The sequence below is a fragment of the Brassica napus genome, chromosome C4 (genome assembly GCF_020379485.1).
Source record: "Brassica napus cultivar Da-Ae chromosome C4, Da-Ae, whole genome shotgun sequence".
NCBI lineage: Eukaryota > Viridiplantae > Streptophyta > Magnoliopsida > Brassicales > Brassicaceae > Brassica > Brassica napus.
The window spans coordinates 6,357,407-6,378,552 of NC_063447.1; the positions used below are offsets into that span (position 1 = coordinate 6,357,407).

General features: G+C 32.1%; 2 protein-coding genes across 2 annotated transcripts; both read left to right on the forward strand.

The window, feature by feature from the left end:
* The first annotated feature begins 1,453 nt into the window (after positions 1-1,453).
* LOC111205882 (patatin-like protein 6) lies at positions 1,454-3,647 on the forward strand. Its single transcript, XM_022702240.2, has 2 exons — positions 1,454-2,978; positions 3,194-3,647. Exons 1-2 carry the CDS (start codon positions 1,824-1,826, stop codon positions 3,500-3,502), a joined length of 1,464 nt encoding a protein of 487 aa, XP_022557961.2. The 5' UTR covers positions 1,454-1,823; the 3' UTR covers positions 3,503-3,647.
* A 2,845-nt stretch (positions 3,648-6,492) lies between these two features.
* On the forward strand, positions 6,493-9,099 carry LOC111205881 (protein NUCLEAR FUSION DEFECTIVE 4-like). The gene is made up of 2 exons (XM_022702239.2): positions 6,493-7,190; positions 7,531-9,099. Exons 1-2 carry the CDS (start codon positions 6,659-6,661, stop codon positions 8,763-8,765), a joined length of 1,767 nt encoding a protein of 588 aa, XP_022557960.2. The 5' UTR covers positions 6,493-6,658; the 3' UTR covers positions 8,766-9,099.
* The last annotated feature ends 12,047 nt before the right edge of the window (positions 9,100-21,146 follow it).

Consider the following 21,146-nt stretch of genomic DNA (forward strand, 5'->3'; position numbering starts at 1 on the left):
ATAGAAAGGAACAAGAGAAGACATTGGGAGTATCCTTCTCCTGCTGCAGTTTTGATAAAAAGGCTCAACAAAAATATGAGAAATATGTTCACTGTGATTCGGAAAACAGGTGATAAGGAGTATGCGGGTGGAATGGAGTATTGGTTTGAAACCAGATAGAGAGATCATAGTATTGAGAAATTGTTGAGAAGCATTAGAAAGAATTAGATCTTTTTATTTACTTTCAAAAAGTTACTAGTTTGTAAAAAATATCTTTTGTTTCTTTGAATTAAATTTAACATTGAAGGTTTGTGTTCATCTAGCCAAAAAAATGCATGCCTGGATGCACAAACCTGCTTACCTAAACTATGAAATTACAATTAGATACTATAAGAAATATAGAGTAAATGCAATTACACAATCAAAGGGATTGATATCCATAATGTACATGGTTTTCCTTGATTGTCAAGTGACTGAGATCACAGTTACTAGAGCTCGTGATTGACCTTAATTAATTGTCACTGTCAAGATAGCTTAAAAACAGAGTGGCCAATCTAATTTGAGATATGACCAAATCATACCACATGATCCACTAACAAGAAGATTTCTAGGCAACTTATCAAGTACTATACATCGGCAATTACTCTTTGGCTATTATTGTCTTTAGCTTTGGAAACTTTGTTGTTGTCTGTAGCTTTGGGATACCCTACCTAGTACCTACTGCACATTTAATGAATATGTTACGCATTTGAATGTAAAATCAATATTATTCTTATGTAGTTTAATACAATTTGATTAAATGTTCTTAGATTTAGTGAATGGAAAAAAATGTGTCTCCGGTTCAGCATGGTTTTTGTCATTTTTTAATATTGTGCCCCCAACAAAACATGTTTCTGGATCCACCCCTGACTGTGAGCACATATGTAACCGTTGACATCATTGGCTTTGATCAATGTAGCAATCATCTTAGTCCGACGCATATAACGTTTCCCGTACATTATTGGTCAAGTCTTACTGAAAATTTTCCTCTGTGAATTTTCCCCTGTTCGTGTAAGTATGAGAGAGTTGATTACATGCACATTATTGGTCTTTTAATTATATTTAAGTACATAAATATAGAAATAAATCGTCTTAATCAATCATATAGATGATAATATGATATACATGGTACGAAGAAAATATTTGTATTATCGGTCGTTGTATTCATATGTAACAACCACCGCCACCTTATCGTCCTTATCCCCACCATATTACATGATTATAGAATGACTTTTCAGCAAAAATACACACATCAAATTCTCAATTCTTTGGAATATTTGGCAGGTACATAAAACATAATAATACATTTAAATAATTGTCACAGAAACAGTTGACCAAAAAAAAAAAATTTGTCACAGAAACTTTAAAAAATTATACGTACGTACGTACGTATGCAACTGCAGTTCTCGTGCTTTATTATTTATGGCTCATTTCTTTGTTAATAAAGGTCACGCGTAGTGAGAGATATACACTTTTAAAATAGATCCTTTGCAGGTTATGTGTTCTTGCTAGCTTCTTCCTCCGTGATTTATTGACTCTTTTTTGTCTTCTCAAGGCGTATTTAGATAGAATCATTCTCCCATAAAGAGAGAGAGACAGAGACAAGAAGAAAAACAAAAGCATTGCTCTTTACTTTACTCTGTCATCTCCCTTCTGTAAGAACTGTTACTACGGAGACTGTTCATGCTCTCTGTTTCTCGTGTTCTTATGACAGATTAGATTTGTCTTTAGGGCTGTCTTATCGATACTGCCTAGAGTGTGTGTGTGTAATAGATTATTATTAAATATACTCTGTTTTTACCACGATGCAAAGAGTACAAATCAAACCAGTTGACTCCATCGGAAAATCACCGTCGGCCACCGTTAAGCATCATTTAATAAAACAGAGCAGCGGCGGAGTCACGACGGCGGTGACGGCGGCGGATATGCAGGAGCCTAGCATTGACACGGATAAACTCAGCTACGAGATTTTCTCCATCCTCGAAAGCAAGTTCCTTTTCGGGTACGATGACCCGAGCCCCGAGCAAGAAACGTCACCAACGGTTGCTGAACCTCTAAACGGCGTCGTTCCGGGGTCAGTCAAGAACCAGAGAGGGAAAGTATGCGTTTTGAGCATCGACGGCGGCGGGATGAGAGGGATCATACCCGGGAAGGCTTTGGCTTATCTGGAGCAAGCGTTGAAATCGAAGTCGGGTGACCCGAACGCTCGAATCGCCGACTACTTCGACGTCGCTTCCGGTTCAGGCATCGGCGGAGTTTTCACGGCGATGCTTTTCGCTTCGAGCGATGGTGACCGTCCAATCTTTAACGCGGATGACACGTGGAGGTTTTTAGCGAAGAACGGTAAAAGATTTTATAAACCAGCGTCCGGGACCGGGAGGATACTAAACCGGGTTATGCAAACCGGGTCGGGTTCGAAGAAGCTGGAGAAATCGATGAAGGAGTCATTCGCTGAGATGACGCTCAAGGACACGCTTAAACCGGTTCTGATTCCTTGTTACGACCTCACGAGCTCCGCGCCGTTCCTTTTCTCGCGCGCCGACGCGTTGGAAACGGACGGCTACGATTTCAAGCTGTGGGAGGTTTGTAGAGCCACGTGGGCCGAGCCGGGAGTGTTCGAGCCCGTGGAGATGAGATCGGTGGATGGTAAAACGCGGTGCGTTGCGGTTGATGGTGGATTAGCGATGAGTAATCCGACTGCTGCTGCGATCACTCACGTGTTGCATAACAAGGAAGAGTTTCCTTTCGTTAGAGGCGTTGAGGATTTACTTGTGCTGTCTCTTGGTACTGGACAGTTGGTGGATGTCAAGTATGAATGTGATAACGTTATGAAGTGGAAGGCTAAGCAATGGGCTCGACCCGCGGTCAGAATTTCTGCAGATGGTGCGGCTGATACTGTGGATCAGGCGGTTTCCATGGCGTTTGGTCAGTGTAGGAGGAGTAACTATGTCCGTATTCAGGTAAAAGCTTATGTGGTTATTGTAATTCATGTCATCCAAAAGTCTATGCCTAGTAACCAGAGCCGTTCATGAGTATAGTCACGTTAAACATTAGTTTATAGTCCATAAATTTAAAAATATAATTTACATAAATATAAGCATTCAAATTTGTTTAAAAATTAACTAAATTCCTTAGTAAATTAATACTAGATTCATTATTCGTGTGATTTTAATAGGCGGATGGATCAAGCTTTGGTCCGTGCAGACCAAACATAGACACGGACGCTAGTGCAAGCAATGTGAATATGCTTGTGGGAGTAGCGGAAGAGATGTTGAAGCAGAAGAACGTGGAATCGGTTATGTTTGGTGGTAAAAAAATCAGTGAAGAATGCAATTTCGAGAAGCTGGATTGGTTAGCTGGTGAGCTCGTGCTTGAACATCAGAGGAGGAGTTGCAGAATTGCTCCCACTGTAGCGTTCAAGCAATCAAGCGACAGAAGAACTATTCAGAAGACAATCTTCAAGGATATTGATTGTATGTTTTGAAGATATTGTTCATCTTCTTTTCTTAATTTGTATAGATTAATGTTTTGACTTTTGAGTTTGGAGAAGAAAGCGAAACATCTTCTTCAAAAAGGTTTCATTCTCGTTCATTCTAGTAGTATATCCTAAGAGGTGTGTGATTTTTGCTGTGTGATTTTTGCTTAATTTGATTGGAGACAAGATATCTTTTTGTAATGATTTGATGTTACGTAAGCTCAGAGATGTGAACTTGGGAGCGTGATGAATATAACGTTTCAAGAAGCTGTTATGAAATCGTACTCATTGGGGGCTCAGTAAAGAAGTCGTTGTCTTGAATTTTTTAAAATTACTTTGTTGGTCCAACTTGGGATGGTTCCAAGGGCAATAAGAAAACAAGTGCTGTCGTTCTTGTGCGTGTGCATGGACCGAAGTCATGGTGCAGGGAACGTTATAGATGTATGAAAAAGCAGCACGTCTTCTTGTCGGTTTTAGGACTCGAGTGACCGACACAATATTACTCAACTTCAGTTTACTATGTTTACTGAAAAATACTCTAGTTTGCAATATGAATGTTTGCCAAATATATGGAGTTCAGATGGATATACTACACTCTACACACCTACCAGGGATCCTTTCCAATGTAGTCTACAGTCTACCCACCTAATATGGATCGATCTTTATGAATATATTTGTCTACGTCTTATTTTCAAGAACATCTTTAGTGAGAATTTTCAACCTAAAAACAACTTCATTGAATGAATCTTAAGTATGGATGTCTTAGTAATTCGGTGTTCAAAAAAAAAAAGAGGATGTCTTAGTAAAAAGTATTTATATGATATCTCAAATGTTCGAAATTAAATTATTCTGTTTGAGATATTTTTAGTGAAGTTTTGAACATTTGAGATAGTTTCTTACTTTATATGAGGCTAGGTTAAGATCCGCGCCTTTCGCGGAATGAACATTATATATATAAATTATTTTACGTATTATATGTTTTTACATGTTATGAAATAATAAATATTCATAAAAGTCAGTAACTATTACATATATAGTTAAATTGGTGCGAACATATAAATCAATTTTATTAATTCAAACAATATTTTTTTCTGTTTGATAGGATATGTAATTAAATTTAAATGATTTAACATATATAGTATATTTTTAATATTAATTTTTATTCAATGATGTTTTCTACTCGTATGTTTTTTGATCATTTGTATCTTTTATAGCAAAAAATTTAAATTATTGATAAAAATAGTTTTAGTAATTTATATTTTTTTTTAAAATTAAGTTTTCAATGTTCGTTCAAAGTAAATTACTAAAATATTTATGTATTTTATATGGTTTATAGTTTAATTTAAAACATATGTATACAGTATTCTTTAATCCTAATAATTAATTAAATTAGAATTTTTACTTATATGATTTTGTAAGCATTTGTATTTTATCATAACAAAAATTTTAAACCATGGATCACAAAATTTGAATGTGAGACTTTTAACAGTTTTAGTAATTTATAGTCATTTTTAAAAATTAAAAATATAACATATACAGAAAAATCTAAATTTTTATTATATGTTTATTGTGGTTTTTTAATTATTTTAATATTTTAAAATTAAATAAATATAATATAAGATACACTATTTTTTATTAAATCTTTATTAGTATTCAAAATCATTAATTGCCATATATATTTTAGTCATATTAGGTAATTCTGTAACTTTTATTTAAAGAAATAGTAAAGAACTTTAATAATGAACTAGATCTCGATCCGCGCAACCGTGCGAGTTTTTGTTTTCATTTATTTTTATATAAACATTTTGTTTTCAATTCTAAATTGGTATATATTATAATATATGTGTCTATTAATTTTGAAAACATAATAAGTTTACGGTATATTTTTTTCATTGAATAGATTGTTTCAAACTTTCACATGTATTTGTATCTTCTTCTATATATATATTTTTGGATTATTAATTCATTATTAAAATCGTAACTATATATATAAAGATTAGTAAAATATTGTTTTATTGTCATATTCAAAGTTACTGTAACATTTCACAAATTTAGAAAGTTCTTAAAAAATTAAACTTTTCCCTTCATAGATTTATATTATCGAGTGAATAATTAAACATTTAGTTTTTGTTTAATGTTTAAAATAAAATATGTAGTTTAAAATTTGTTTTCATTGGTTTAAGGTAGTAAAGATTAATCATTGTTAGATAATATGATTTTTGTTATTTTAAAAAAAATCTTTATAATTTTAAAAGTTAACATCGACAAATATTTAAATAATTAACATATGCAGGTATAGTATTATAACATTAAATTATATCTATTTCATTTATATTATCTATAAATCCAATAGATCATATATTGTTTAAATCCAATTATTGATAACGCAATAATAATTTCTGGTAAACCCAAAATTTAAATGATAAAATTAGAGATTAAATGTAACATGACTTTCTAGAAATAAGTAGGTCCATTTTTAAAAAAATCACACATAAATCAAAGTTGTAACTTTTGTTTTAATATATAAGATTTATGGTTAAATTAATAAAAACTTATTATATAATTAGATGAACCAACTTATTTCTCTAATGATTCTAACAATCATCTTAATGACGACACGTGGCTAAAAAAAATTGTAATGTTTTTCAATTATTATATAGGAATTTTTTATATATCAAGAACTTTTTAATAAAGATTTTCTATGAAAACCTTTTTCATGTGTAAGTATGCATAAATATGTATATTTATACGTATATTTATACGAGGATATCTCAAAATTGTTATAAAGTCATTTTAGATATTTTGAAATAATATATATAGTTTATTTTATTCATTTTTTGTAACGCTCCTCATTAATGGTATTCATTACCAGGAAAATCATCCACTCAATGCATGGGATTTGTTACCATTTTCTGTAATATAAAATCTACATATTTGTAAAAGGATAAAGCATATATATAGCTTCTAACTCCAACCTTCCCTTCGCTTACTCTAAATCACTATCCAAGTCAAAGTCAACAACAAAGGTCTTCGATCTCTCTCTCTCTTTCTCTCTCGCTCGCTCCTTTTCACACACACTTCGTGGCCAATATATTCCAACCAGAACACCACCTTAAAAACATCCCTCTCTCACACATACTTCTCTCCTAGTGAAATCAACATAAAATGAAGAGCTTAGCCATCCAAATCCTAACAGGAAGATGGTTTATGTTCTTCGCGAGTCTCTTAATCATGTCGGCGGCTGGAGCCACTTACATGTTCGGTCTCTACTCAGGTGATATCAAGACAGCCTTAGGCTACGACCAAACCACTCTTAACCTCCTCAGTTTCTTCAAAGATCTTGGAGCCAACGTAGGTATCATCGCAGGTCTACTCAACGAGGTGTCTCCTCCTTGGTTCACTCTCATAATCGGAGCTATACTTAACTTCTTCGGCTATTTCATGATCTGGCTTGCTGTTACAAAACGGATCTCGAAGCCTAAAGTTTGGCACATGTGTCTCTACATATGCGTTGGAGCTAACTCTCAGTCTTTCGCTAATACCGGATCGATCGTCACGTGTGTCAAGAACTTCCCGGAGTCACGTGGTTTTGTCTTGGGGATTCTCAAGGGATATGTTGGTCTTAGTGGCGCTATTATTACACAGCTCTACCATGCCTTTTATGGTGACGACACCAAATCTCTAATCCTGATGATTGGTAAGTAAAAAAATTAAATAAAAAACTATATGGTTAATAACAAGAAACAGAGAAAAACAGAGGTCAATGCTATTATTATATGAATCTTGATTATCCCATTCGATATAGTATGATCTCGATTTTTAAAAAAAAAAATCTTTTAGAAAAATCTTTTTGTAACTGATTTGCCTAAGTGGGTTGTTAGGACTTAAACCGATTTTTAGAACAGTGATAAAAACATTATTATTGACTTTCTTACTAGTGAATGAAATCTTAGATGGAAAACATTATTATTGACTTTTTACAAAAATTGTTTTAGAAAAATCTTTTTGTAACTAATTGTGTATTATTGTGTATGAAGGTTGGTTACCTGCAGCAATCTCGTTTGCTTTCTTGTGGACGGTAAGGAACATGAAAGTGGTGAGACAGACAAATGAGCTAAAGGTGTTTTATAACTTCCTCTACATATCGTTCGGGCTAGCGACGTTTCTCATGGTGGTCATCATCACTGACAAACTCTCCGGCTTTACAAGAAGTGAGTTTGGAGGCAGTGCCGCCGTGGTGATCGTCTTGCTACTTCTACCGATCATCGTAGTCGTCTTGGAAGAAAGGAAGCTCTGGAAAGATAAACAAGTCGCCTTTAATAATCCAGCACCAATCAATATCGTCACGGAGAAAGCAAGCTTAGATTCATTAGAGGTCAAAGATGATAATGAAAGGTCAACAAAAGTGGAGAGTGTTAAAACGGCGTCGTGTTGGACGACTATATTTAGTCCACCGGAGAGAGGAGATGACTATACGATCTTGCAAGCGTTGTTTAGCGTCGACATGTTGATATTATTTTTAGCGACCATATGTGGTGCGGGAGGGACGCTGACGGCTATAGACAACTTGGGTCAAATAGGTGGTTCATTGGGTTATCCAAAGAGAAGCGTAAGCACGTTTGTGTCACTAGTAAGCATATGGAACTACTTTGGTCGTGTGACTTCAGGTGTACTCTCAGAGATTTTCTTGATCAAATACAAGTTCCCAAGACCTATAATGCTCACAATGATCCTCCTCTTCTCATGCACCGGCCACCTACTAATCGCTTTTAACGTCCCTGGTGGACTCTACGTTGCATCGGTCATCATAGGGTTTTGTTTTGGTGCGCAGTGGCCGCTTCTATTTGCGATAATCTCCGAGGTGTTTGGGCTTAAATACTACTCTACGTTGATTAACTTTGGGTCGGTCGCAAGCCCTATCGGGGCTTACTTGCTAAATGTTCGGGTCGCGGGGTATTTGTACGACAAGGAGGCGGAGAAGCAACATAAAGCATTAGGGATACTGAGAAAGGAGGGGCAAGATCTTAGCTGCATGGGCACGGCTTGTTTTAAGTTGTCATTTATTATAATTACCGTGGTAACTTTGTTTGGTGTGTTGGTCTCGATGATTTTGGTGGTCAGGACCAAGAAGTTTTACAAGAGCGATATCTACAAAAGGTTTAGAGAAAAAGCGTTGGCGACTGAGATGGAGATGGCCCCGCCTACTCCGGAAAAATCTACGGTGGACGAGAATGATAATGTTCGTGGCAAAGTGGTTGGCAAAGGAGGGTAAAGTTGCTTATTAGTAGATGATGTAAGAATACCAAACAAGAAAATATCGTGAAGTATTTTGTAAACAAGATTATGTTCCGTGTCCTTGGTCCAGCACACGTTCACACCCTTCTTTTAGAGCTACTATGCTTTTTTTTTTTTTGACTGAAGAGCTACTATACTTTATTTGATGTTTTTATCGTTTTGTGTCTTTGGAGTCTTGGAAAGTAGTGAAAGGTTAGTGTTTGGAGATAGGTAAGGGTCATCATGAGTCAACTAATGAGTTGGACTTGTGATTTTATGAGGCCACACGGGACTGCTTTGAATAAATCATTAAAAGATAAAGAACTAAACTATTGCAAGTGAGAAAAGTTGGCTCACATGTGTTGGTTCGACTTGGACTTTCATGTCGGTCTACATCTTCCGTAATGTGAATATAGAATGGGTGCGTCACAATGATACGTGGAAAGTTGGAATGTTAAACGCGTTTAAAGAACAAGCAAATTGTTTCGAAAACGTGCAACATTTAGGAATACATATACAGTATTAGAAAATTAAAGTCTCAAACTTGAAGTTAGTGGGTAGTACTAGATTTAAAAAGATACACTCGTCAATTGTTTCACGCTCCTGTAGTGGATTATGCAATTATGTAGTGGATGAAGAATCAAAATAGACAAAGCAACAAACTGTTAAAAAGTCGTCTCGAAATATTAGTTTAGGATGGCCAAAACTATTTATAGGGAAATAAAACATCAAAAGTATTATCAACAAAGAATTAACCGAGTGGATAAAACTCTTAGATTATCTAGTAAATGTTCATCGAGTCATGGTTCAACTCTCGTTCGAAGAATATTCTATCTAAAAGGAAATAACTGGGCTTACAAGCCTATGTCTTAAGAAAGTGTACAGATCTACGTATCTAGAACTTCTTAATTTAAAACAAAACCAAAACAAAATATCAAAGAATTTTCATTATAAACAGTATAAATTATGAACTTCCACATAATATCTCTTGATGGGTTAGTTTTAAAAAATAGCATAATATCTCTTGAGGTGTAAACATCACCTGTTTCTTCCATACATTATTTTAAGTTCAGATAATTTATGTTGTTTCCTTTCAAGTCTCTAGAAGGTAATGTAAACCTAGCCGGCTTATGGTTCTTGAATGAGTATGTTCCTTGCCGGTTTATATGTGTAAACTTTGCATCTAACCCGTTTAATATAATCTTCATTTAATATAATCTTCGGATGATAAAAAAAACCGATCATAACACCACCCACTTAATCAAAGTACCATATTTTATATATCGTTTTCCTAAATTACCACCCAACATTAGTTGACGGTGGAAGGAAGAAAGACATGATGTCCGAGAAAAAGTCTTAGTGTCTTTATTAGTGAAAAATCATATACGTAGTGGAGAGAGTAGTAAAAAATCTCCTATTAAAATATGGTGACTCGTCGCAGAGCGGATCCTAAGTTGAGTTATTTTTGAATTCATCTCCTGAATAGAAATTTGTTATTTCATATTCAATATTTTTTTTAAAAAGAAACAAAATATTATCAAATTATATTATGTTTTAAAAATAAAAAAAATAAATAAAAAATAGTAATAGTTGCAAAAAAATGTTGCAAAAAAGAATTTTTTAATATTTTTAACGCTGTCAACAAAACACTAAATCTTAAACCCTTAGGTAAGCCATAAACCTTTGGATAAATCTTAAACCATAAATCAAAAACACTAAACACTAAATCTTAAAAACACTAAACTCTTAATCATAACACTTAAACCATTGGATAAATCCTAAACCCTAAAGTTTATGGTTTATCTAAAGGTTTAGAATTTAGTGCGTAGTATTTAAGGTTTACTGTTTTACCGACGGCTTTAAAAATATTTTTAAAAATTCTTTTTTCGCAACTACATGCTATTTTTTTATTTATTTTTATCCAAGGATTTAGGGGTTAGGAATAAGGCTTTAGGATTTTTTAAGAATTAGTATTTAGTGTTTTTGATTTGGGGTTTAAGATTTATCCAAAGGTTTAGGATTTATCGAAGAGTTTAGGATTTACCCAAGAGTTTAGAGTTTATTCATTAAATAAAGTTAGTTTAGGGTTTTTTCGTTAAATACTTAGTTTAGTTTGAAGGTTTTACCCAAAATAAATTTAATAGAGGGGTTTTAACGTTAAAAATCCTAATGTCAGAAAGTTGAATAACTACCAAAGTTACAATCTGTGTGATTTTTTAATTAATACATGCCTTAATTTTGTCACCGAAAAGTGAATGACAGTATAATACAGTTTTGCAGACCTAACTCAAAAAGAAACAACCATATATGTAAATAGTAAGAAAGTAAGAACAACACTAAATCTTAGACCAAAAAAGAACTACACTAAATCCCTATACCCCTAGAGACCAACCATCTACAAACCGGATTGAAATTATGCACAAGCATATATTTATATGAGTACATACAACTGAAAAATATGAATTTAACGTGAAAACCTGAATTTCTCCTGTGTCTGTTTCCACAATCATTCACGTTCAAGAACTGCACAACCTGAATTTCTCCTCTGTCTGTTTCCATAATCCAAGCCATAAGCTATTTTACTCAAAGAAAGCTCTGGAGATGGGTCCGCCAATGCTCCCAGATCAGGTTGCAGTGACATATACGAAGACGGCTGTAATAAAATCAAAGTTATGGTTCACATCAAATACTAAATTTTCACTATTTGGCCCGTCTAAGCCCGTCTAAGATTGTGCTTTGGTCCAAATAGTTTATACGGTGGATTGTAACAAATAATCGGTCCACTCTTTGGCATTAGCTGAAAAGTATTTCAAACTCGGGTTGTGTAATGTGGTACGTTTTGAGACTATTCTATTCTATATCACTAAGTGTATTCTTTTTTGGACTGACCTGATCAGCCGATAGGTCATATAAAAAAATAATATTACAAACAACAACATAAAATTTAGGAATCTAAAAGGTACTAAACCAAACGGAAAATACTTGTTCGACCTATGGCTTATAGAACAGAAATAATAATTCCAATTTGTGAGCTTCCCTATTCTGCTATTCATTTGATTTCGATTCTTTGACACCTGCAAATAATAAACAAGGACGAAAAAAGGTTGGAAATAACAAACGTATATAAAACATTGAACTTGTATGATAGAAGAGATATTTTGAACTTACAAAACCTAGTTCTAGCTTAAGAAAAGCACAACAAAAAAGTGTTAAAGGCAAAACACAACAAAAGAGTACACCCAAAAAATACTAACAACAAAGAAAAACTCAAATTAAGAAATAGCAAACTAAGTATCCAAAGATATATAAATCAAAGTAGTCACTCGAACGAACAAAATCTCAATTTAACGGAAGACAACCATCAAAAGAGTACACATGGCGATCGGGGACACATCTTCTAGGCTCCTTGATTCCGGATCTTCTTCTTTTTGGTTCCAGGACCTAAATTACCGAAACCCTAAATCCAAAAGTTCATAAAACAAAATAGTAATGCTATGATCAAACTATTCAAAATTAAACTAAGGAAATCATGGTGGAAAAGCACAAAAGAAAACACTTACATATATCTAGACAATAAACCAGAAAGAATCACACAAAAACAAATTCTCCAAAGATATATAAATCAAAGTAGTCACCCGAACGAACAAAATCTCAATTTAATGGAAGACAACCATCAAAAGAGTACACATGGTGATCGGGGACACATCTTCTAGGCTCCTTGATTCCGGATCTGCTTCTTTTTGGTTTCTGGACCTAAATAACTGAAACCCTAAATTCAAAAGTTCATAAAACAAAATAGTGATGCTATGATCAAACTATTCAAAATTAAACTAAGGAGATCATGGTGGAAAAGCACAAAAGAAAATACTTACATTATCTAGACAATAAGCCAGAAAGAATCACACAAAAACAAATTCGCATAAGATATCATAAGCTATAGGAAGTCTGACTAATATGATATATACTACACTAAAACAAAAACAGATGATTGGCCACCCCTTGAACGTGAAAAAGATGAATAAGGTTTAAGATAATAGGAACCTTAATTAGCTTCCAGACAACATAGGAAGAAAAATAGATTTAGATGATGGATAAGAAGTTTCAAACTCGTGTGATCAAAGAGATAATAATTGGTTATATCTAGTATAGCCTGGCAACATTCTTGAACGGATGAGTCTAATGTTTATTAAACGTGGTTAGCTGAGGTATATATTATGTTGTTAATATCAAATTCCTTTTTATTATATAATAAATAAATTATATAGAACTATTCATTAAGGGTAGTAATGTATGTAGCCACTCTAACTTTTAACGTGAGAGTTCCGTTTCAATAAATTAATTCGCAAATAATAATATAGATTTTGTAAAAAAAAAATTTCTGCAACTATTACTATTTTTTATTTGTTTTTATCTTTTAATTTTAAAAACATATTTGTTTTCTATTTTCAAAGATACTAAATATAAAATAACAAACTCCTATTGGTTGGTGAATCCAAGAATAACTCTCCGCTGCAAGCTAAAAGAAGACTATTATTTCAAAATTGGAACTTGTCATTTCTTAGATTCAAAGCTATTTAAATTACCGCTAAGCTAACAAAATATTTTAGAAATTCGGAGCTGAAATTCATCTTACAAGATGAAAGGCCGCAAGCATGGGCTTCACTTAGTTTGTGCTCAAGGCCCAGTCTGCTGGTTGTTGTGGTCGGCTATAGGATTTGTTCTAAATTATAGAGTAACAAGCTACCGATTGCAATTTGTTCTAAAGCTGGTTGACCTACAAAGCTTTGTCCGATTGGATACAAGTCGCGGTCAAAAGAGCCAATGCTGCAACCATATATAGTATATTGTTTTGTTTCCTACGTCACAACACTGTACAATAATTGGTTAATCAAAGTAATAAAACGACAGATCTGTCAATTGTATCCTTTAGTAGTATAATCAGTTTCATGCTATGTTCAAAGTCTCCTCTTTCATTATAATCAACAAATAAACATAGTCGAGCTGTGGATCAGTTTGGATCTTGTGTGAGAGTTACTATAAGGTTGGATATTGGGAGGATATCTTTAGTCCATTAACATTCGTATGCTCATGTGGAATCAAAACTCAAATACTTATTTCTATAACTGATAAAACCAAACAAAAACAAATTACGTTACTCCCAAGGATGAATGATTACCAATCGGAGTTCAACGAACGAACCACATTATAACTGTTAGTTCATCTAATCGCAGTTTCCTGTCCTTAATTATATATGTAATAATGCAATATGTAGTTTAGACATCCTTAATTAGCTTTCTATTTACATTCACAATGAAAACTCAATCTTGTCGAACCAAATTTGTCTTTAACCATAGAATATAATAACTCAACATTAACCGGTTGAAAAACAAGAGAATATAACTCTAATTTTGTTTTTGAAATTTGGATCGTTTGATTAAACTCTCTGAAAGAATCAATCGCATCTCGCAATGCACATGATTGCAGTTTCACTGTGAAATCAAAGTGCCATAAAATGCATCATATCTACATTTTTCTTTTGAAAAGTAAAGTAAAATTCTAGAAATATTTATAATATCCATTGAAAACCCTAGAAAACGTCCATTGGACTGATTACTCACTCAGCATGAATTGGACACAAGTACCTCTAGAGGTGAACTGGCATAACTACAACTACGACTAAGTGAAATAACATAAATGCTCTAAAAGCTTAGAGCATCTCCAATGTAAAACTCCATTTTTTCCTTCAAAATGGAGTAAAATTGCTCCAACCCTACTCCATTTCACACTCCATTATGAAGTGATGAACAAACAAAAAATAAACTACTCCATTTATGGAGTAAATTTCATTATGGAGTGAGATATGGAGTTGGGTTGGAGCATTCCTTACTCCATATCCACTTTTACTCCATTTTAGAGGAAAAAATGAAGTTGGGATGGAGATGCCCTTAAAACGTTATAATATGTTGAATTTTAAGTAATGTCATTAGATAATGAGCTTAAATTTTTTTTATGTATAACTATTATAGATAACAATGAAAGAAAAATTCCCTAACTTTTAAACCGGATTACATCCAAAGTTTCAATCCAATTTTTCTTTAAATATGGACTGAAAATTTATCCGACTAGGAGGACCGAACCACACTAGACCGATTGACATCACTTTATAGTACATACTACTTATATGATTTAAATATACGGTAGAAAAATGGACACTGATCAAGAGGTAACATCAGTCTTGTATGTAAAATACAACTTATAGCTCAACAACTATATAATTATATAATTAGTATTCGAATTAAAGCTGACTGAAAAGTGGAAATGTGATTAACTTTTGTTAGAAATGCCGAGGCGTGGCTCTCGGTTATTGAAACTCTTTGTTGACCTACTTTGACTGATATAGTATTTGAAAATACATTCATCATTCCCTAATGCCCAATCACAAGAGGTATAGGGACTAGCGTGGTCCATCCCTTATCATTATTATAAACATATTTTCCTTAGTGATTACTAGAATATTTGTTGATTATAGAAAAAGAAAAAAGAAAAAGCTGATTCCCAAAGCAAAAAACACAAAAAAAAAACATAATTCATTCTATTTTTCTTTCATCATTACCTTGTCACCCATGATTTGTAGTCCCAATATCAGACTCCCTAGTTCCTACGTGTAAAATTTTATAAAATGAATAGATGTTTTTTTTTGAGGAAGGGCATTAAAATGTTTTTTTTTAGGAAGGGCATTAAAATGAATGAATAGATATTCTGTGAAGTGATATGCTACACGTCTATCTAACGAATATTTGAGTAACTATAACTGGCGAAATCAAATAAATAAATAATTGAGACTAGAAAGAGTACTATAGTTGGTACATATTAAATTATAAGTGATTTTTTTTTCTTGAATTATTATTTACATTTTATGAACGAACATATGTGTATATATACACATCAATACTATTAAATTAGGAACATGCCCAATTGATAAATGTTTGGTCCAATTTATTTTTTTAAAACTGATTTTATATAACTATGTCTAATTATATTTAAACATTAACCACGTTCTATTTCTCCTTAAAGAAAATGGTTACGATACAAACCATTTACACATTTTCTACCGTAACCAATTTGATTTTTTGACAAACCTTTTACACAAATATAAATTCCATCACATGTTTATCAAGAATCATGGTTTCTAATGAAAACCCAGTTAAACTTCATCTACTGGTTAATCAATCATCATCGTAACACTGTAAAAAGTTACTCAGCAAAAGAGCAAAAATGGAGAAAAGAGGCACACTGTAATTTCCAAGTACACGTTTATGAAGAATTATGGTTTCTAATGAAATCTAAAAACATAAACCCAGATCTTGGTTGATGAGTCAAAATAATCAACCACATCAATCTATATCAAAACAGATTCACGAATATAGCTTACTCTGAAAATCCGAATGATAGTCCATACGAATTAAGAAGAGTGTGACTTAGACTTTATGTTCATCACTAAGGAGGAAGAAACCTTCCTTCAAATTTATGTGTTAATCAATATGAATAAGTAAACATGTGGAAAATGAAAACATAAAGATTTAAGCATAAAAATCAACAAAAACGCATAACGATCTATGGATTTTATAAGAAAAACAATGACGGCTATAAAACTCTGTTATGTGAAACCTAATTCGACTGGGGAAGAAGATAAGAAAAATTACGTTTATACCATTAGTGAAAGAAAAACAAAAAAATTCAAAAACACCATGGGAGCACGTATAACCCGGGATCTGCGAACGGGTGTATAATACTCAAAATTAATCGAACAGTCCAATTAACCATGCTATTAATAATTAATCAAATATGTTTAAAGCGGATGTTATAGCCTATATTACTCTACATAAATTATAGAATACATGTAGGGGTAAGCGTCCGAATTCGATTCAGACTATTCGGATATTTGTTTTTGAGATGAGAGATTTAAACTTAATTTGGATATTTATAAATTTTAGTTCGAATTCAGGTATTCATTTAAATTATGCAAAAAATTAAAATCCAAATATACCATAAAATATTTAAAATCCAAAACTAAAAATAATATACAATATAAAATTTTTAATAATGTAAAATAATATCTAAAATTAACATGAAACTTGGTTTTATGGAGATATTTGGCTGCAAACAAGTAGGTGTATACTATTATATATATATTATATATATAACTGTTGACTTTATATATTTATACAAATATGATAGTCGATACAATTTATCCTATTTAACCTATTTAGCAGAATATATAATCATGGACAAGTACAAAATTTATCATTATCAACAAAACTTAACCTATTTAGCATAAACAAAAACAAAAAAAATTAAAAGATTTTACATGCATTTCTTCATTTTGCAAACTATATCTTATTAAAGTTTCAAATGATGTAATTTATATATCTTATTAAAGTTTCAAATGATATTCCAACTAATCAAAACATCTACTAAATATATATTTTACAACCAGGTTTATCGGTTCAACCGCGGGTTTAGATCGGATATGAAAATATTATTTATATCTAAATCGTCTATGGCATAAGTGTATAGTTACGCAACATCACAATTCAATAAATTATTAAAATTTCTTACTAATAATTTTTTAAAAATATTTTACACAAATATGATTACAAAAAAAAACACATATATGAAAATTAAATTTCTAAAAAAATGTAAAACAAAAAATTACCCGCCCTTTCAGAATCTAGTTGCTATATTAAAATAAATAGATTTACCTAAAATGAAACAAAAAGAAATAGAAAACTTAGTTTACAAAAAATAATAGAAACTTGATATTTGCACCCAAAAAAAAAAAGAAATTGAAAAGGTTAGTCTATAAACATGGTCAGGTTTGTTTGTGTCAAGCTCACGCGTGGTTGGAAGGATGCTTGGAATAACTACAGGCATCTCTGGCTCTCCTTTCCTAGGGTTTCTCCTAGAATTTAATAACATTTGATCTTTGGTACTTATTATTTCAGATGTTATCATGTACAGTTAGCTAGATAGAGAATTAAATGTCGGCTATAGATCAAAACAAACGACTATTAGTGACGTCTCCTTATAAATGCTTGTATCATATTTTAATTGTAATAAGATATCCAAAAGATGAATGATTCTTATAAAGTTTAATTTTGGCAATATATTAATCGTTGAAAAAATTTAAGACTAAAAAAGTATGTGATTCATGAGTATATATATATATTTGCATTAAATATGGCGTCATAAACGGCTAGAACTTAATCTTATTTATAGTGTACGTGTGATGAATTATCTTTTTGCTTTACTATAAATTAAGTACTTCAGAATATTTAATATAGAATTAAAAAGAGTATATGAATTTGTTCAAATAGCTTCAGTTGATCCTGGATTATAAATATTGTTGTGATTAACAATATTTTGGGAAGAAGGGAGCATCTCTAGCCCATTATATTTTTCAATATAAAATAGAGTTTAGAGTAAAAAATTAAAAATGTTTCAATATTATTTTATTTTTTATTCATTAACAGAGTTAAAAAAAGACTTATTCTATAAATAAAATAATCTTCTATTTTTTTTGTTCATTATTCTATTTTTATTATAAAATATATATCATTTGATTAGAATTTAATTGTTTATAGAATAATTCTATAGTTGCTCCAAAAAAAAAGAATAATTCTATTTTGAAAAAAAAAATAGAGTAAACTATTATAGATGATCTTAAGAGTTAAGCCTTAAGAGCAAACTATTTTAATAAATAAAGTAATTAAATATACATTTAATTTGCTACTCTATCGGTAATCAAATCTTAAATTCTCGAGCTTCAGTTATGTAACCTCCCAGACCTAATTTGTGTATATCTTTATTACAGAACTACATGCATTCTTTTTTAAAAAAAATATTAAAAACACTACTGTACTACATTATGTGGTAACTTTCAATGTGAGATCAAGACACCAGATGCAATCATTGCAGCAATAAATCAGAAATGTGTGATGTAACTTACCGCATGTGTAGACAGTTGTGCGATTGATAACACAATTTTTAATATAAGGACTTACAAGAACAAAAAAGAACAAATTATAAGGGGAGCTCACAAGTTATATACATATACAAACAAATTTATAAGATCGATATGATTGAAACGATACAAAAGAATCTGAACCGTACGGGAATGTAATAATCAGCTATCGAAATAATTAACCATTTCCTATAGAAAAAAACAAGGAGCTACGTCGATGTGAACGCAGGAGTCCTCGTAAGAAGTGCTGTGACGACATGACATAAAATTGTACTGGAAAAATACGAAACGAAAGACAAGAACGGAATCAGAGCTCAACAAAATATCTATCAGTAAAATCTTTTGGAGACCACAGGAAGAAGCATATGTATATGGTTTAGTGAAGTACCTTCTAATCATCCATACATGATGGATAACAAGCTCAACACAATTTAACGGGTACCATAACATAATTAGAATGGTGTAGGAACTTTAACTGGTACCATAAAATAGCTAGAAAACGTATGTAAATGTATATGAAAATATGCATGGCTCCTCATACGCCATTCACGGAGGTCATCAATGGTCGATGAGCTTAGAGGATGGCATACAGGGAGCCAGGCATACACATCTTATACAACTACACATATGCATCTATGTATGTGGCCTGATGCATATAAATGCTATTATGTATTGAAACTAATTTCCCAAACCTGGATCTATTTACGGTAAGTTATCTAGATCTACACCTGGACATGCATAAACAATAAGTAATAAATATGAAGGAATAGAAGCAATCTAAAGCATAGATCGAGATTTGTATGTACTAAAATGGAATTGAAGAGATTCTTTGTTCTCTCTCTCTCTGAGGTTACTGTTCTTGAAGACCTAAATGAGTATTTGCTGAAAAGACAAAAAAGAAGATGAGAATCAACAAACCAAATGGGGAGTGAGATTGGTGATCCAGAGAAACAGAGAGATACTGAAGGTGATTGAGAGAGGAGGAGAAATGGTTTATATAAAACAATTAAGGATGGGATGAGAGAGGTACATATGTATGTTATGCAGATGTACACACATACATATGTGTAGACAAGAGGCAAACAAATTAAAGGAGCGGTGTTTGGGTCAAAAAGATAAAAATAACACATGAAAAAAGATTAAAAAGGAACAAAGGGAAAAAGAAAGACCCACAAGAAACCCTAAGGAAATGGCAAGAAAGAAGGGGTAAAGGCAAAAAGCTAAACTTAGGGCAAAAATATTTCTTTTTGGTTAATTTGTTTAGTCTTTTGAGAGTGAAACAAGGATTACTTGTGGGGTTGCTTTTGCGTCTCATCCTCTCACCACCTCACTAAATATAGACATCCATACACATCACCATCCAGATCACACATGCATGAGCATGAGAGATATCATCATGGTGGTGGGTATGATTAAGTGAGAAGGACATAATTAAAGGGAGAGGAGAGAGAGAAAATTATTAAGAACCCTAAAAGAGGAGAGAGTGGGTTTGAAATCTCCTTTTCTGAGTCTGGTGGTCTTAAAAAAGCTAATGTTGCTTTTCTCTTCTCTGAAGCTCATTTTGTCTGCAAGTGCTTGGATACACATGGATTCCTCCATCTCCTCCACCTTTCTCCACACTCCAATTTTTATTATTATCATTTCAATTCTGAATATAAATTCATTTTGTTATTTGATATCTCTTATATATACATGTCTTTCACATATTGGTCCTATGCATATTGTTTTTTTTTTACATTGAAAGGACTATTAGAACATCTCCAATGTATATCTGTATATATTTTTTTCTAAAATAGAGATCTCTATTATAGAAGTGAATTTGTTTCAATGTATGACTTATAATAGAATTCTTCTATTTTAAGAGAAAATATAGAGGAATGTTACTTTTTGCATCTATTTTAGACCATCTCCAATGCATTCCTCTATTTTTATCTCTAAAATAGAGCAACTCTAAAATAAAGATATGTTTCTCTCCAATGTATTCCTCTATATTTATCTCTAAAAAGAATATTCTCAAAAGATTCCATTTAAATTTTACAAGAAATACCTTTTATTTATGAAAGTTGACAATTAACCCTATTTATTTTCTAACTTTTACATGATTTTCATAAAATTATAACTTTGTTTAAACTATTTTTTTAAAGACAATTGTGTAAATAAAAGTGTGGTTCTATGTTTATAAAAACTGTATTTTCTTAAAAATAATAATTGTTTTGGTTATAATATAAAAGTTTAAAAGTTAAAAAATTGTTTTGTAAATAAAAAAGTATGCCTCTATAATAGAGGAATGCTATTTTTAACTCTATAAGAAAAAATAGTAATCTTTATTTTAGAGAAAGAAATAGAAGTGGATTG

Excerpts from the sequence above, each read along its gene's own strand:
- LOC111205882 (XM_022702240.2), top strand. The coding sequence starts at position 1,824 with ATGCAAAGAGTACAAATCAAACCAGTTGACTCCATCGGAAAATCACCG. Across the intron at positions 2,979-3,193 it reads GTAACTATGTCCGTATTCAG|GCGGATGGATCAAGCTTTGG; the intron begins GTAAAAGCTTAT and ends TGATTTTAATAG.
- LOC111205881 (XM_022702239.2), top strand. The coding sequence starts at position 6,659 with ATGAAGAGCTTAGCCATCCAAATCCTAACAGGAAGATGGTTTATGTTC. Across the intron at positions 7,191-7,530 it reads ATCTCTAATCCTGATGATTG|GTTGGTTACCTGCAGCAATC; the intron begins GTAAGTAAAAAA and ends TTGTGTATGAAG.